Source organism: Podarcis erhardii (genome assembly GCF_964252035.2).
Source record: "Podarcis erhardii genome assembly, chromosome: 14".
NCBI lineage: Eukaryota > Metazoa > Chordata > Lepidosauria > Squamata > Lacertidae > Podarcis > Podarcis erhardii.
Genome location: NC_138503.1, coordinates 31,717,544 through 31,736,352, shown reverse-complemented (window position 1 = coordinate 31,736,352; position 18,809 = coordinate 31,717,544). Strand labels below are relative to the sequence as shown.

Here is an 18,809-nt window from a genome sequence, read left to right as displayed (position 1 = left end):
AGTGGGTCTCTTATGTAGCTGGCTAATTTGAGAAAGCTAAATCTTGAAAAAGTGACCCCAGGAAGGGTTTTTTAGGGTTATTTCAATGTAGATTGTATTTTAAACAGAGGATCCATTCAATCCGGTTTTAAGAGGGATTTTGCCCTCATTGCAATGGCCTATGGGCTACCAGCAAGAACTATTTATTGGCTGGAGAAAGACACCCAATGAATTTAACAAAATACAACAACAACAATTATGCTCTTTTAAAATGTGGGGTTTATTGGGTTGTTTTTTATTTTGCTTATATATTTTGTGGTTTCATATTCTGATTTTGTTCTGTGAACCTGAGACCTTCGGGTATAGGGTGGTATATAAATTCAGCAATAAAAATATAAATAAAAATAATAAGTGCACCAGCACACTAGTCTGGACGTTTCCTGCCTCTAATGAGGAGGGCTGCAGTCCACAAAAGCCGCTGATGCCACAACCCCCTGAAGATGCTACTGTTGTTTCTGTTGCAGGGCTTCCCGTTTAAATATTATGATTACCCCCCTCCCCTCCTAATATTCTGATTACCTTTCCAACCCCCAACCCCACCCCACCTATTATTATGATCGCTTCCCCCCTCCCGCCCCAACACCCACACCCACCCCACCCACAAGGTTGGTCGCTGCAGCAGGAGCGAAGCCTGCGCGCGCTGAGAAGCTGAACCCGGACAGGCGAGCGGGCAAGTGGTGGCGCGAGCTTCCCGGGTCTCCGCCCGCCCGCCCGCCCGCGCCTGCTGCCTGGCTCGCTTTGCTGCCTGCCAGCCTCTGCCGCCGCCCGCTCGCCCCCCAGGCAGGCGCCGCCGCCGCTTTCCCTTTCTGTTCTCTTCTCCGCTTGGAAGCGAAAGGAGGGCGCGCGAGCGAGGAGAGGGATCCGCAGAGAGGGCGCCTGGAGAGGAATCATGGAAGGAGCCTCCTTTGGAGCCGGCAGGGCAGGCGCGGCGGTGGATCCCTTGGAGTTCCTCCGGCGGCCCCAGACGATCCTGAGGATCATTTCGGGGGTAAGCCTCGCACCCCAAGCCACCCCCTCCCTTCGCCACTAGACCCACGCCTCGAGTGGCCTTTCAAAGCCCTCCAAAGGTCAACAAGCCTTGGCGTCGTCTGCTGCGCCCCTCCACCATATTAGAGGGGGGCTTATTCCAATTTATTATTTTTATGTTGCAGACATTGTGCATGCAGGAGAAGGGAGGGAGGGGCGCGGGCAACGCTCAGGTGCGGTGGGAGGAATGACCTTTTTTATTTTTGGCGTGTCGGTTTGAAGAAAAGAAAGATGACTCTGCATCGTCTGGCGTGTTTGTGGGTTAATGGTGGTGTGGTATGGCAGCTTCTCGTTTTATTTCTGGAGTGCCTAAAGAATCCCCACCTCTTTAAATGTCATTAATTCACACACACACACACACACACACACACCCACACACAGCAAGGGGGGGAGGGGGGAATGCATGTGTGCCTTGAAGGAAAAGTCTGCTCCCCCACCTAATTTTCTCCTACCCGCCCCCCTCCCGCTCTGGTCAGGTTGTCTTTTTACAGCCCCTCTAGGAGATATGGATCTACCCCCTCCCCATGCTGCCAATCTGCTCTTTTGCTACCTGGCTTTGCAAGGTGTGGAAAGACTTCTCTCTGTGCTCTTTTCTGGATCTGAAACCCACAGGCGAAGGTGTGTGTGTTTGGGACTGAAAAACCGTTCTGCCAGGAGACATTTTCTCTCTCTCTCTCTCTCTCTCTCTCTCTCTCTCCCCCCCCCCCCCGCGCCACCTGCCTTGGTGGAAAAAAAGCAAGCATGGCTGAATCCACCTGCAAGGCCTCCCCTTGTTGGAGGGAAGGGTGTGGAATGATGTCACGCTCCCTTCTGCTGTGTTTGTCTTTCTTTTTCTCTCTCTTCCTTCTCGGAAATGAGAGATGAGGGCAGCAGCACCACGGCTGCCCACTTTGATGGCTGCTGGGTGACCGTACTGGCTGCTCTCCTGGAAGGCGACAGCAAGATGGGCTCGGTTCAAAGGAGGGGCAGAATCATCTCTTGCTCACAGCCCCTTTTTGCTGTGGCTGAGCCTTGTGGCTTGGTGGTGCAGAAGGCAACGACACTCTCATTTTTTCGTGTATGTGTGTATACAATGGGTGTGTTGTTATTTTGTTGGTATTATAATATCAGGGGCCTTGTCGGGCTTTTGGAGGGTTCTCAGTGCCACCTCGACTATGCTGCTCACAACTGATTAAATGTAAGATAGGAAACCGCCCTACATTGAGGTTAACTCTTTGAGCTCAGTATTGTCTACTCTAACCAGCAGAAGCTCTCTGGGGGTTTCAGACTAGAGAGCCACCATGGCATAGTGGTTAGAGTGTCGGACTAGGACCAGGGAGACCTGGGTTTGGATCCCCACTCGGCCATGAAGCTCACTTGGTGATTTTGGGGCAGTTGCTGACTCTCACCTTAGCCTACTTTGCAGGGTTTTTGTGAGGATTAGATGAGGAGGGAGATAAGGCACCTGGAGCTCTTTGGAGGAAAAGCTGAATATAGAAAAAAATTAAAATTACCTAGACATACCCAGGACGCTAGAGATTGAATTTTCTGCATGCAAAGCAAGTGCTCTACCACTGATGTTTCTGTATGCAAGTACTGATCAGTAGTCCTTTCACCCAAAAGTAAAGTTTCCAGTCCTCTTGGTCTGAATAAAGGGCTGATTTGAATAACAATCCAGGAAGCATTGCCTAGATTGACCATCAGCTTCTGTCCAGCGTTTCCGACAGTGTGTCTATCAAAGCTATACCTGGAGATACTACTGGGGATTGAACTGGGGACCTTCTGCATGCAAAGCAGATGCTCAGCCACTGAGCTACAGTCAGGACCAGCCCACTTGTATGTGGTGGACTGAGACAGCTGCCTAAGGCAGGAGAATCCCATGGCCCACCCCTGCCACTGCTACCAGAGTTTTGCGAGATTTCACTGGAAGCAGCCACGTGACCCCAGAAAGGTAGGCCTTGATGGACAGGCAGCAGCAGGGGCAGCCCCTTTCAAAGCAATATGTTTTTTTCCCCAATAGATTTTTATTGAGATTTTAAAGGTTACAATAAAGAACATATCAATTTAAACAGAAAAAAATACAGAACAATACAAGAACAAAAGAAAAAAAAACACGAAAAAAGGATGCAGATAATTAAAAAACAAAAACAAAAATCAATCCTTTACATAACTTTTTTTCCTTTGCTTATTTCCTTGACGTCCTCACACCTCCCTTTTTTGTATTCTAATTCAATTAGATATTTCAGCAAATCCTTTCCATCTTTGTTTTTATCCTAATGATTTATCTTAATATACTATAATTTTATATTCTGTTCTTTCACCAATTAACAATCCATTTTTACTTAATCCTTTATATCATTTCTGCTAAAACCACATTACTTCATTCCAACATCCTTCTAACATTCCTTAATTTTACAATGTTTCTGTAGATAAACTTTAAATTTCTTCCAATCTTCTTCCACCAACTCTTCTCCTTGGTCTCGGATTCTGCCAGTCATTTCTGCCAGTTCCATATAATAATAATAATAATAATAATAATTTATTATTTGTACCCCGCCCATCTGGCTGGGTTTCCCCAGCCACTCTGGGCGGCTTCCAACAGAGATAAAAAATACACTAAAATGTCACATATTAAAAACTTCCCTGAACAGGGCTGCCTTCAGATGTCTTCTGAATGTCAGGTAGTTGTCCATCGCCTTGACATCCGATGGGAGGGCATTCCACAGGGCGGGCGCCACCACCGAGAAGGCCCTCTGCCTGGTTCCCTGCAACTTGGCCTCTCGCAGTGAGGGAACCGCCAGAAGGCCCTCGGAGCTGGACCTCAGTGTCCGGGCAGAACGATGGGGGAGGAGACGCTCCTTCAGATATACTGGACCGAGGCCATTTAGGGCTTTAAAGGTCAGCACCAACACTTTGAATTGTGCTCGGAAACGTACTGGGAGCCAATGTAGGTCTTTCAAGACCGGTGTTATATGGTCTCGGCGGCCGCTCCCAGTCACCAGTCTAGCTGCCGCATTCTGTATTAGTTGTAGTTTCCGGGTCACCTTCAAAGGTAGCCCCACGTAGAGCGCATTGCAGTAGTCCAAGCGGGAGATAACCAGAGCATGTACCACTCTGGCGAGACAGTCCGCAGGCAGATAGGGTCTCAGCCTACGTACCAGATGGAGCTGGTAAACAGCTGCCCTGGATACAGATTTGACCTGTGCCTCCATGGACAGCTGTGAGTCCAAAATGACTCCCAGGCTGCGCACCTGGTCCTTCAGGGGCACAGTTACCCCATTCAGGACCAGGGAATCCTCCACACCTGCCCGCCTCCTGTCCCCCAAAAACAGTACTTCTGTCTTGTCAGGATTCAACCTCAATCTGTTAGCCGCCATCCATCCTCCAACCGCCTCCAGACACTCACACAGGACCTTTACCGCCTTCACTGGTTCTGATTTAAAAGAGAGGTAGAGCTGGGTATCATCTGCATACTGATGAACACCCAGCCCAAACCTCCTGATGATCGCTCCCAGCGGCTGCATGTAGATGTTGAAAAGCATGGGGGAGAGGACAGAACCCTGAGGCACCCCACAAGTGAGCGGCCAGGGGTCTGAACACTCATCCCCCACCACCACTTTCTGAACACGGCCCAGGAGGAAGGAGCGGAACCACTGTATGACAGTGCCCCCAGCTCCCAGCCCCTCAAGACGGTCCAGAAGGATGTCATGGTCGATGGTATCAAACGCCACTGAGAGATCCAGCAGAACTAGGAAACAGCTCTCACCTTTGTCCCTAGCCCGCCGGAGATCATCAACCAGTGCGACCAAGGCAGTTTCAGTCCCATGATGAGGCCTGAATCCCGACTGGAAGGGATCCAAATGGTCCGCTTCTTCCAGGCGTGCCTGGAGTTGTTCAGCAACCACTCGCTCAATCACCTTGCCCAAGAATGGGAGGTTTGAGACTGGGCGATAATTGGCCATCGTGGCCGCATCTAAAGATGGTTTTTTAAGAAGCGGTTTAATAACCGCCTCTTTCAGCGGGTCTGGGAAGGCTCCCTCACGGAGGGAAGCATTCACCACCCCACGAAGCCATATAGTCCATCACCTTCATCTGCCATTCTTCCCGGGTGGGTAAATCTTGTGTCTTCCAGTACTTTGCAATAAGTATTCTTGCTGCTATTGTGGCATACATAAAGAAAGTTCTATCCTTCTTTGACACCAATTGGCCGACCATGCCCAGGAGAAAGGCCTCTGGTTTCTTCTGAAAGGTATATTTAAATACCTTTTTCATTTCATTATAAATCATCTCCCAGAAAGTCTTAATCCTTGGGCATGTCCACCAAAGGTGAAAGAATGTACCTTCAATCTCTTTACACTTCCAACATTTATTATCGGGCAAATGATAAATTTTTGCAAGCTTGACTGGCGTCATGTACCACCTGTAGATCATTTTCATTATATTCTCTCTTAAGGCATTACATACCGTAAACTTCATACCTGTGGTCCATAACTGTTCCCAGTCAGCCATCATAATGTTATGTCCAACATCTTGTGCCCATTTAATCATAGCAGATTTCACCGTTTCATCCTGAGTACAGTGGTGCCTCGCAAGACGAAATTAATTCGTTCCGCGAGTCTCTTCGTCTTGCAGTTTTTTCGTCTTGCGAAGCACAGCTATTAGCGGATTAGCGCTATTAGCGGCTTAGCGGCTATTAGTGGCTTAGCGGCTTAGAAAAAGGGGGGGAAGGGAAAAAACTCGCAAGAACTCGCAAGACGTTTTCGTCTAGCGAGTTTTTCGTCTTGCGAGGCATTCGTCTTGCGGGGCACCACTGTATTCCATTTCAACAGCAAGTTATACATTCTTGACAAATTCTTAGTTTTAGGGTCTAACAGTTCTATTTCCAATTTTGATTTTTCCACCTGAAAGCCAATTTTCTTATCCAAATTGTAAGCCTCCATTATTTGGTAATAATGAAGCCAATCTTGCACTTTGTTTTTTAGTTTTTCAAAACTCTGCAGTTTTAATCTGTCTCCTTCTTGTTCCAAAATTTCCCAATATTTCGGCCAATTGGCCTCCATATTGAGCTTTTTCTGAGCCTTTGCTTCCATTGGTGACAACCACCTTGGAGTTTTGTTTTCAAGCAAATCCTTATATCTTATCCAGACATTACCCTTTCAAAGGAATATGGAGGTGATCAGGCCTCTGTGTAACTAGCTTTGGTACTGCTCAAGGGTGCTGTCTTCTTGCTTCCTCCTCTGCCCCCAATTTGGAGGAGTAGAACAGACTGACTATCGCTAGAAGAGTTTATGATATTCACAACTTTGTAGGTGGCTATTGAGTACCTTCCGTATGGAGTGTTTCATTCTCCAGCCTATTGAATTATGATTCTCCCGATTTAGAACCAATCAGTACTACAGAATTAGATTTATTTATCATTTATATAGATGGGATTTTTTTTTTAGATTCTGCCCTCCTGGTGCGCAACACCCCACTCAGGGCAGTTAACAACAATCCAACCCTAAAATGCAGTGGAATTCCAAATCAAGCAACAGCAATTTAATAAAATCAGAGACAAACACAACAGATAAAATAAAAACCCAATAGAGCAAACATCCACCTAAACAAGGAGGTTTTTGGCGTCTGGCAGCCTTTGCCAAGCTGGCACTCTCCAGACATTTTGGACTACAACTCCCATCATCCCCAGATGACACGGCCTTGTGGTATTGGGACTGATGGCAGCCAAAGGCCCAAACATCTGGAAGGCACCAGATTGGCAAACACTGATCTGGAGGAATCCTTTGCCCATGTAAGACAATAATAAACATTGAAGCTACTATATGAGCATCCCCAGAATGCCTTCCCTAGGTATCTACATTAGCCTGATTTCCAGCTAAGTAGCCAAAATAGTCCGTAGCAGCAAAAAATAAGCTTGTGGCACCTTAAAGACTAAAAATGGTTTATTATGGTCTGAGCTTTTGTGGCATCACCTTCATCAGATGCACTAAGTGTTGGCAGGTATATATAGCTATCTCTCTACATTGTTACACGGGGAAAAACATGAATCACCTCCTTGACTGCAGTCTCTTTCAGGAAATCCTTGACACACATCAGTGCATAGAAATGTTCATAATATCACTTAACACAGATTCATAATCCTTTCAGAAACCCTTCTGGAAACTGGTGCCCATCAGATAGGAATACAGGAAGATGCTTTGATACCAAGTCAGACCATTGGTCTGTCTAGTGTATTGTCTACACTGACTGGCAGCAGCTCAGCATGATGCCCTCTTAGCCCTACCTGGAGATGCCAGAGATGGAACCTGGGATGTTCTATATGCAAACCAGATGTGCTGATGGGAGTTGTAGCCTCAAATGGCCATGCTGAATGGAGCTGGTGGGAATTGCAGTCCAAAATATCTGGTTGGGGGGGGGGGGCACGAGGCTGACAAAGATTGCTCCAAGACATTTACTCACTCATGTCTGCAGATATAGTGTGTGGAAGTGACAGCTGAAGGAGGCTCCTGTTCCCCTCCAGCAGCTACAATTCCCAAAGTGGTTTAACAATTGATTTCTCTTCCCAAATCTGGGAACTGGAGCTCTGTGAAGGGAATATAGAGGTCCCTAACAACTCTTAGCAAACTACAGCTCCCAGAATTCTTTGTGGGAAGCCATGACTGTTCAAAGTGACAGCACAGTGCTTTATATGTATAGTGCCAATGTGGCTGATGTCCTCGAAGAGGGGTTGCTAACCTGTGGGCCTCCATATGTTGGCTGGACTACAACTCCCATCATCTCTGATCGCTGGCAATGTGGGCTGCTGGGAACTGCAGTCCCAACATTGTCCAGAGGGCAACAGGTTAAGCCACCCCAGGGAGTCCCAGAAGGACTTTGCTGTAATTTTGTGTCAGGGTTGCAGTGAAATTATCCCAGGGTGCTTTTCACCCTATTTTTGGATAGGAGGTTGAGATCTTCAGACCCTGACTTGGAGCAAGAACTGTCTTCCCTGAGCATTAGCTTAAACCACTAATGGGTTTCACTTTCATTGGAGAGAATGGCAGCTCTCTTGAACATGTTGTTCTTTCGATATGAGATTTCAGGAAGCCTCGCTATAAGAGCTGGAAAGTCCTGGGATGTTTCCTCATTCCAACCCAGTTTGCTTTGTGGTGACAGTTTGCATTCTGCTTTTCCTTGCAGTCCTGGTTTGCAATGTGAAAATAAACCTTTCACTTAGAAAAAAAGAAGAAGGGGGCTTTTTACCAACTGAAATAAAATACAAGTATGGCCTTGTTTTACACGACTGGAGGAAGCAATGTGGTTAAAACCACGTGAACTCTAGTCAGACATTGATATGAGTGTTGATACATAGGGGGTGATACCAAATGTTAGTTGTACTCAGAGGAGACCCAGTGAAATCAATGAAATCAGATATCTTGAGGCTGGTGATATTAATCTCTCTGTTCTATGACTTAGTGGGATAGCACCCATAGAATCTGGCCCTCTCTGCTACTGCTTGTCCACCCCCTGACCTCTCAGTATCCTTTTGCATGGTACTTCATACTGCCAGTAGTATGGAGGGGTGAATCTCTCAGTTTTGTTTTCTCTCTCATTTTTCCAATCTTTGGCTTTCCAGGTTTCCATACACGTTTGTTAGAGTCATGGTTAGTGTAGAGTCTCTCAAACTTCAGACCCCTGCTGTTGCTGGACTTCAACTCCCATCACCCCCAACTGGCCCTGCTAGCTAAGGATGATGGGAGTTGTAGTCCAGCAATAGCTGGGGACCCAAGATTGAGAAACACTGGGTTTGTGTTATGTGCAAACCCTTCTCAGTGGCTGAGCTATGGTTTGTTTGCTAACAACAAACTGTGATGTGAAGCCATGGTTTGTTGTTAGCTTACAAACCTTGGTTTTTTGCTTTGCAGAATTTGGATGGCACCACGTTGTTCGCTGGGAAATTAGACAATGTTGATTGTCATACAGCTACCCTGCAAACAAATCTGGGATTTCTGCATGGCAGGGGTTGGGCTAAATGACCCTTTGGGTCCCTTCCCAACTCTACAATTCTATGAAATCGGTATGAATTCTCAGGTTGTGTCCACACTCACTTTACACTATGTACCCACCGTATTTCCAGGGCTGTTTTTTCCATCCTTGTTCACCTGACATTATCCAGAATGCATACGTGCCCTGTACTTTGTTATGAAATACTACTATTTGATCATTGTTTCTCAAACTAGTTTCACACCTCTTAAGAGTCCTTAATCTATTCCTAATCTCCAGCCAAGGTGTGAACAGGTGTTCAAATAAATCTAACACTAATGTGAACTGCTGGGCTGAGGGAGCTGTGAAACGCACAACGCACCCCCCCCCGAACTTATCTATGCTCAAAGGCAGTCATGTGAACACATCCGTAGTCTAACCACCAATTAAGCTTTGTGCACAGTGTGGAGAAGGTGGATCGAGAAAAGTTTTTTTCCTCTCCTAACACTAGAATATGTGGCTATCCAACGAAGCTGAACGTTGGAAGATTCAGCACAGATAAAAAAAGGTAAAGGTAAAGGACCCCTGACAGTTAAGTCCAGTCGCAGAAAACTCTGGGGCTGTGGCGCTCATCTCGCTTTACAGGCTGAGGGAGCCGGCATTTGTCCGCAGACGGCTTTTCCGGGTCATGTAGCCAGCATGACTAAGCTGCTTCTGGCAAAACCAGAGCAGCGCACAGAAACACCGTTTATCTTCCCACCGGAGTGCTACCTATTTATCTACTTGCATTTCTGCTGTGCTTTCGAACTGCTAGGTTGGCAGGAGCTGGGACCGAGCAATGGGAGCTCACCGCATTGGGCGGATTCGAACCACCGACCTTCCAATCAGCAAGCCCTAGAAGAGGCTCAGTGGTTTAGACCACAGCGCCACCTGCGTCCCTCAGATAAAAGAAAGCCCTTATTCAGGCAGCACATACGGTAGTTAACCTCTGGAACTCCCTTCCACAGAAGGCAGTGATGGCCACGTACCTAGATGGCTTTAAAAGATAGAGGAGGTGGTCATTGACAGCTACTGGCCATGATAGTGGCTCCTCCTTCACAGCAATACTCCTGAATCGCAGTTGCTGTAAACCACAGGAGGGGGGAGAGGCCTCTTGTGCTTGAATCCTGCTTGTGGGTTTGTCGCACATTTAGCTGTCCACCATGGGAACAGGTTCCTGGACTAGCTGTTTCCCACTTTGGCCTGATCCAGAACTGCAGGGCTCTTCTGATGTTCCTATGGCTTGCTCTCCCTCCCTTGTCAAAGGCAGCCATGCTTCTGAATACCAGTTGCTGGAAATGGCAGGAGGGGAGAATGCTCAGGTCCTGCTTGCATGCTTCTCTCAGGCATCTGGTTGGCCACTGTGAGAAGAGGTTGCTGGAGTAGATGGGCCTTTGTCCTTGATCCAGCAGCCTCATATGTTCTTAGGTCTGGCACCTTTCTCTGCCAAGCAGCAGCAAATAACTCGCAGCGACCGAGGGGCCTGGCCAGGCGGGGAGTTTCTCCCTTATTTGTCCTCTGATACTTGATGATAAAGAAAAGCAGACAGTTCCACCCATTAGGAGAATTGCTTTTCCTTCCCCCGCTGCTGTCTGCGCGAGTTTGTTTTGTGTTTTAAGTATCATTGAGGGTGTTTTTATCTCCCTGGGGGTTGTGTTCAGTACAAGATGTTTCTAGGGGGTGGGGGCGGCGGGCTGGGGGTGGGGAGAAGCAGGGCTGCCACTTGAACAGATGGGCAGCAAAACCAGGCATCTACACCAGCCAGCCACATTGTCATACAATCATGGAGCTGCAGAGTTGGAAGGGACTCCAAAGGGTCATTTAGCCCAACCCGCTGCAATGCAGGAATCGCAGCTAAAAAAAAAAAATCCCTCACAAATGACCATCCAATTTATGTTCAAAAGCCTCCAAGGAAGGAGAGTCCACCACCTTCCTAGGGAGTCTGTTCCACTGTTGAGCAGCTCCTAACCCTCAAAGTTCTTCCTGGTGTTTAGTCAGAACCTCCTTTCTTGTCCTTTGAATCCGTTGGTTTGGGTCTTACCCTCTGGAGCGGCAGAAAACATTTCCCCTTTCTCCTCCATTTTGAGGAGAGAGGGGGGAAACTGTTGTTTCCAATCCGCATCAGTGCCTTATATCCAAGCAAAGTTTTTTCATCCTGAATTGTGCCTTGAATCGGGAGCACGTATTTGAACTGCTGAGAGCTTTGATTTTAAAGGAATAAGCGTCTAGTCGTTGTCTTTGCTTGTGATGCAGGTTAGAAAACGTGGAAATCAAGTGGGTTGTGGGAACACATTTGAGAGAGAGAGAATGAGGGAATAGCGCGGGATGGGGGGAAATGAGGCATTGAAGGAAGGGCACTTGAGGAACTTGGAGAAGTGACAGAGCATCTGCTGTGCATGTAGAAGGCCCTAGGTTCGATCCCTAAGATATCCAGGTAGGGCTAGGAATGATTCCAGTCTAAAACCTGCAGGGCTGCTGCCAGACAGTGTAGACAACACTGAGCTAGCTGGACCAGTGGTTTGGCTCAGGATAAGGCAGAGTTTCCGATGAGGTGTCTGCAAATTGGATTTGTGTGTGCCTGGTTGAGGGTCTGGCTTTGCGCTTGAGGAAGCCAGGGTTGAATTTTTCTAGCAGTGAACCATTAAGATGACTTTGTCAGCTTCGGTTTGTTTTGCTAATTTGCAGACTGAGGAAAGAGGAGCATGTAGAGGCAGCACAGTCCTCTAGGAAGGAGCCCTGCCTTCCCTAGAGCTCTTCCAGATGACTGGCTTATTGAGTTCCTGATGCATTCGTAGAAAACTTACATGGAGGCTCAGAGTTGCCTCCAGTTTTACTGAGCATTTCTGCTGATTTGATTGCGGGAAGGTTATCAGAGCATTTATTCCCATTTGCTCATGGGGTGTTATTCATTTATCTATTTTATTTATTGAATTTATATCCCACCCCTAAGGAACGCAGGGTGGCAAACAAATAGGCAATTTAAAAACAAAGCAGGAACGTTCTAAAACGGAACAAAGCATTCCAGCAACAATTACAGTTAAAAACATCTAAAAGCAGTTGCAGTTAGAAAGGAGTTACAATTACCTTCAAAAGCATTTTTTTTTAATTGAAAAATGTAAAGGTTAAGAAAAATAAATCAAAAAGCAATTACAAGTACAGTGGCCCCTCGGTTTACAAACTTAATTCTTAAACCGAAGCGTTCGTAAAGAGGATTGTTCTTAAACTGAGGTATCACTGTAAAGACATTAATACTATCCAGTGATTTTGAGGTTGACAGGAACAGCGTTCTTCAGCTGCCACCAAATTCCTGAGTAAACCGGAATGTTTTCAAACTCCTCCTGAAAGTGAATAATGATTTAGACAGGTGTGCATCACTAGAGAGGGAATTCTGCAACCTGGGAACTGCTACTGAAAAGTCCCTGTTGCTGTTCAGGAAAAACCAGGCAGCCCCTGGTGTCAGCACCCCAATAGCCTCATCTGCTGATAGTAGTTTAATGAGTATTCTTCCTGATTTGCTCATAGGGTGTTTTGTCACCTTTCCTAATGATCCCTACTGGCACAGATCACGTGCAGCAGCCGCTGACTTAACATGAATTGTTCCTACTAAGGCCACATTCACACCCTACATTGAAAACACTGGGGTGCACAGTCTCTTCTTCACCCAAAGAATCCTGGGAGTTGCAGTTTTTTAAGGGTACCAAGAGTTGTTAGGAAGCCCCTAATTTCCCTCCTAGAGCTACAGTTTCTAGAGTGGTTTAACAATCAACCCCTCTTTGCAGGGAACTCTGGGATTTGTAGCTCATGGAAAGGAATTGAGGAAGGAGCACCTAACAATTCTGCACCCTTAACAAACTACAGCTCCCAGAATTCTTTGGGTCAAGTTATGACTGTTGAAAGAGGTATCATAGTGTTTTAAATGTGTGCTGTGATTGTGGCCAAGTTCTCCCCAGAATAGTTAAAATTCCAATGGAAAGTGATTCATCCTAGAAAATGCAATATTTTTGTCTTAGAATTTCAGAACTACTTACACAGGTGGTAGTTTGTTGTTTTTTAATGCAAAATTTAGGATAAAAAATAGGCTTTGCAGATTCCTGGATGGACACAGCACCCGCCTGACTGTGTTCATGTGCCATTAAAAGTCCTCATGTGGTCATCTTGGCCCAGAAAATTTATCTCTTGTGCCTCTTTAAATATTTTCAGCTGCTTCCTAGATTTTGTAACTTAAAAGTGGATAAGTGAGTTATATTAACATGCTCATGTGCTTCTTATTGAACATGATTTGGATCATGTTACCATGTTAGGATGATGCATTTTCTGCATGCAAAATTGGCATTTTAATGTTGCTTACCCGCTGGAGATGGGCTGACACCTGAGCTGTAACTCACAACGTTGTTGTTATTATTTCTGTTATTATTATTATTACAATTGTCAGTTGCTTTATGCAGAGGAAAACATTTCAAAAAGGCTTGGCCAGATACAATAAATAAAAGCAGTTTAAAACCAGAACACTGGCCTCTTCCAGGTCCTAATTTGACACTCTGACTGCTACTGGCCTACCTTGCATGTTTGTTGTAAAGTTTTGTTTTGGCATCATGTCCATGATAAGCATTGCAGCTTCACATTCCCTTACAGCTGTAGTCTGTCCCTTAACTAGGAACCTCAGAACGTAGGAAGCTGGCTCTTACAGAGTAAAACCACTGACCCATCTCTCGCAGTAATGTCTACAGCGGGGGTCCCCAAACTACGGACCGCGGGCCGAATCTGGCCCACCAGGCTCGTAAATCTGGTCCGCCAGCTGGGTTTACCTCAGTGCACGGAAACTGTTCTTTTTAACGGAAAAGCCTCGCCTTGCTGGATTTACCTCAGCGCGTGGCAAGGCTTCCGACTGGCTGCAGGAAGCTCCGTCCCCGTGCGGCGAGGCTTCCTGCAGCCAATTGGAAGCCGCCCGCTCAGCCTCCTGGCAAGAGGAATCTAAGGGGAAAGGACTTTCCTCCGGAGCACATGAGAACTTTGGGACTTTACCCAGGTAGGTTGGGTGCTGCTATCACCATGTACAAGTCAGTTAAGTATGGGGCAAGGCAGAAGAAAAGGCTGATGTGAGAGAGGAGCAATGTCCAGCTGGTATGCTACCCGCTAGAGCTGGCTTATCAGCAGAGGCATACCTAGGCTCCCTTGCACCCTTGGCAAGGAGATGTATCAGTCCCCTGCATCCTTGCCAGAAGATCTGAGCCAGAATGTTGTTGTTTAGTCGTGTCCGACTCTTCGTGACCCCATGGACCAGAGCATGCCAGGCACTCCTGTCTTCCACTGCCTCCCGCAGTTTGGTCAAACTCATGTTGGTAGCTTCGAGAACACTGTCCAACCATCTCATCCTCTGTCGTCCCCTTCTCCTTGTGCCCTCCATCTTTCCCAGCATCAGGGTCTTTTCCAGGGAGTCTTCTCTTCTCATGAGGTGGCCTCAGCTTCACGATCTGTCCTTCCAGTGAGCACTCAGGGCTGATTTCCTTAGGAATGCTGTGCTACAAAACTGTGGCTGTGAACAGATAAGGGCATTTGAACCCCTTCCTGAAGGGGTTGGCAGAATGAGGTGGTGCAGGGGTGTGTACTGGGATTCCTCCCCTGTGGTCATGAGTTCAGTTGGATCGCTGGACTTCCAGTGGTGCAGTCCAGTTGGTGGTTTTCAAGGAGATTGGGGGTGGGTGTATTCCATTTTTAGTTTCTGCATTTTCTGATCTCTTTGGGCTACATACATATCATGCAGCAACATATCTACCCCCCCCCCACACCAGTGTATAACTGGCATGTAGAATTGCTCTCTAAAAGCTCTCTATAGCTAATAGCAGCTTTTAGAATTGAAATACTTATAAGTTTATGTTGATTAAAATCGTTCTTCATTTTAAATATTGTATTGCTTTTCCTGGTTTTTTTGCACTAAAACATGAGCAGTGTGAATAGGAATTTGTTCATTTCCCCCCCTTCAGATTATACTCTGGCCCCCAACAGTGTCTGAGGGATAGTGAACCGGCCCCCGGTTTAAAAAGTTTGGGGACCCCTGGTCTACACTGACTGGCAGTGGCTCTACAGGATTTCCGACAGCAGTCTCTCTCAGCCCTACTTGGAGAGGCTGGGGATTGAACCTGGGACCTTCTGCGTCCAAAGCACACACACTGCCTCTGAGCTATGGCTCATCCCCAAGAGCCAACTGGCAGGCCCCTTAATGTTCAATTGCTCTTAAAAGTCTCTGTTGATGAATCGATGCTTCTGCTGATAATACTTTGCCTTTTTCTATGCTTTACTACCTTTCTGGACTTCATCCTGGTGGTAGTTTTAGTTCATGGAATGCCCTCCCATCAGATGTCAAGGAAATAAACAACTACAGTGGTACCTTGGTTCTCGAACGTAAGCCGTTCTGGGAGTTCATTCGACTCCCGAAATGGTTCAAAAACCAAGGTGTGTCTTCTGATTGGTTGCAAGAGCTTCCTGCTCTCAATCGGAAGCTGCGTCGGATGTTTGGCTTCAGAAAAACGTTTGCAAACCGGAACACTTACTTCTGGGTTTGCGGTGTTCGGGAGCTGATTTGTTTGGGAGCCAAGCCATTCGAATACCAAGGTACCACTGTGTCTGACTTTTTGAAAAAATCTGAAGGCAGCCCTGTTTAGGGAAGTTTTTAATGTTTGATGTTTTATTGTGTTTTTAATATTCTGTTGGGAGCCACCCAGAGTGGCTGGGGAGCCCCAGCCAGATGGGTGGCGTATAACTAATAAATTGTTGTTGTTGTTTGTTTCATTGTACTTTTTTCTAACTGTTACAGCATTCATTCATTCATTCATTTATCATGATGCCATTATAACAGAAAGGATGTTGGCATCAGAGTGGTGGTGGTGTTGAGAGGCTTTCCCTGCCATCGCTATTCCTCCCTTTGCAAGCTACCTCTTCCTTTTTCCATTCTGTTGAAATAACAGCCCCGCTAGTTTTCATCACAGCCCCAATTCCTTTTGCAAGAGTAACGGCTCCATATTAAAGTCATGAATGTGTCATATGGACTGGAATCCTCGTTAGCCTTCTGATTCTCACTCATAAGCAGTGCTGCAATTCTGTAGAAGCACGTGAGGTGCCGCTGGATGCAGAAGCCAGCTTCCTGAGAATCTGCACTTTTATTTATTTTAAAAGCAAACTTCTAGTACTCACAACGGCGGTGAAAATAAACTTGAAAGGAGGGTAGGCAATGACTGCTGAATTCCTAGAACTTATATGTGTGTGTGCAACCTCCTTATTCTTGTGATTGTTGTTTGTTTCAAAGTGTTTTAAATATTGAATTTCAAATAGCTCTAAATTGCCCCCGGGACCTTAAGGTGAAGGGATGGGTAAAAAAATATCAAATAAAACAGTGATATAATGTTGTGAGTTGCGGAGGGTGTGGTTAGCCTGCATGATGTCTGAATCCATTGCAATTCTTTGGGTTCTGGCTCCAGCAAGGATTCAAATATAATGGAGGATTCTGTTGTTGAACTAGCCAGCCAAGCTTGTTCCTGGGTTAATCGCCTTAATACTAAGTTGTGTTAGTATAACCAAGGAAGTGACTTTGTTCTAGAGGGCAAATGGGTGGGTCCCCTCCCTCACCTGGCTGGTGGTAAAGGTAAAGGGACCCCTGACCATTAGGTCGAGTCATGGCTGACTGGGGTTGCGGCGCTCATCTCGCTTTATTGGCCGAGGAAGCCGGTGTACAGCTTCCAGGTCATGTAGCCAGCATGACTCTGGCGAACCAGAGCAGCGCATGGAAACGCCGTTTACCTTCCCGCCGGAGCGGTACCTATTTATCTACTTTCACTTTGACGTGCTTTTGAACTGCTAAGTTGGCAGGAGCAGGGACCAAGCAACAGGAGCTCACCCCGTTGCAGGGATTCGAATCGCTGACCTTCTGATCGGCAAGTCCTAGGCTCTGTGGTTTAACCCACAGCGCCACCCGCGTCCCCTGGCTGGTGGTAAGAGGGACCAAAGCCAGAGTTGAGTCTGTGTGAGGGAGAGCTGGGCTAAAAGCCGGCAGAAGCCAGAGAGTGAGAGCCATGCCTGATTTCTGTTGCAATCCAGGGCTGCGACTGTGGGAGAAGCAAGACCTTCTGGTGTGTTAATGCTGTGAGCCCTTCCATTATATGCTCAGGTTGTATATAAGTGGAAACACCAGATAACATGAAGACACAACAGACTCCACAAACCTCATTCCCTGGTGCTCCCTGAAATCTCACATGGCTCAGAGATTGGGTAGAGCTGTGCAAAAACTATATGATACACTGTACTATTGGGAGATCGATTATAGACTACTCAGGCGTTTCTGCCACCTGATTTTGATCTACCTTCTGTCCACCAATTGTTCTAGAAACTCTATCTGATGGTTATCAGAATTGCAATATAAATACACATTATTATTTTTTTTAAAAAAAAGCTTGATGGTTATAAAATCCAGTTTTTACATGTAAACATTTTTTTTTAAAGGATGCAGCATCAAATCTGGATGCACCAGCCCTTTTGCAGGGCTAAGCAAAACAAGCAAACAAATAACGTCAGTTTTCTAGGTATTGCACCAAAGGTTTTAAAACAAGATCACCTGGGAGTCTTCCCTCTCCTGGAGATAAAGAGTTGTAAGCACTCAAGCGCGTTGAAAAGTGGTATTGAAATTTGAAAGGCTGGTAAGAGGATGAAAACACACTTCCGCTCATCCTGCTGCCCATTCAAATGCCTCTTAACTCTTGGTCTTCATGGCACACTCTGCTTCCCTTGGGGAGGAGGAAGCACTAGGAGGGGGAAAAGATCTGCGTGCACTCACAGTTTCCGCCTCTTCTGTGGAACAGAGGAAACATCCTTGCATATACTGAGCCATGCCATTTGTTATGTACTGAGTTGAATAGGATCCAAACTGCAGCAGTCTGATTGGTCCTAGAACAATAGGCTCCAAAAGGCAGCAGTCTGATTGGTCCTAGAACAATAGGATTCAGAATGCAGCAGTCTGATTGGTCCTAGAACAATGCAGCAGTATGATTGGTTAGCAGGAACCACCCAATCATGCTCCAGATAGAAGTGAATCCACAACCTGATTGGCCTACAGTAGAATCCTGGAATTAGCCAATCATGTGCAGCCCATTGTGTAAATAATGTATATAAAGCAGATACTTTGAGGGGACATTCATTCATTCCTCCTCACCACTATGAGCTGAATAAAGAGCATGAAATCACTTTGCGACTCTGAGTATATTTCACCATTACTACATCTAATTTAGTTTTGTCTGCACTGGCGGTCAGCGGATTTGCAGGGTTCCAGGCAGGGGGTAACCCCTACCTGGAGATGTCAGGGATTGAGTAAGTGACCTTCTGCATGCAGTGTAAAAATAAAGTAAGATTCTAGTCCTCCTAGCTGAATAAGGGCTATATTAAATAAGAAGGTAGGAAGTTGCCTTATATATACACCTTTAGCTCAGTATACAGCTTCAGCTTCCCCAAAACAATCCTGATAACTGTAGCTTGTTCAAGGTGCTGAGGGTTAGTAGGAGACCCCTTAGTCCCCTCACTGACCTGCAAATCTCAGAGTGGTTTAGCATTCAATCCCTCTTCCCTCTGGGAATTGTAGTCCTGTGAGGGGGTCTCCTAACCACTCCCAGCACACTTAACAAACTGGACCTCTCAGGATTGATTGACTGTGGTATCCCAGTGCTCAACACACTTAAAACCCCACCAACGCCTCCCTGCCCCTTCTCAGTGACTCCCCCCCTTTCCCA

The 18,809-nt window shown here is 46.4% G+C and overlaps 1 protein-coding gene across 2 annotated transcripts in view; it reads left to right on the top strand.

Annotated features, from left to right (window-relative positions):
• SYNGR3 (synaptogyrin 3) overlaps positions 1 to 18,809 on the top strand; it is a 45,143-nt gene that overhangs the window by 3,358 nt on the left and 22,976 nt on the right. The window contains exon 1 of one of the 2 annotated variants that reach the window (XM_081840212.1): positions 768 to 1,027. The exons of the other annotated variant lie outside the window; for it this stretch is intronic. Coding sequence (XP_081696338.1) covers positions 929 to 1,027 — 99 coding nt within the window. The 5' untranslated portion in view covers positions 768 to 928. Of the gene's footprint in view, positions 1 to 767; positions 1,028 to 18,809 lie in introns of those variants that run through there. 2 annotated transcript variants of the gene reach the window in all.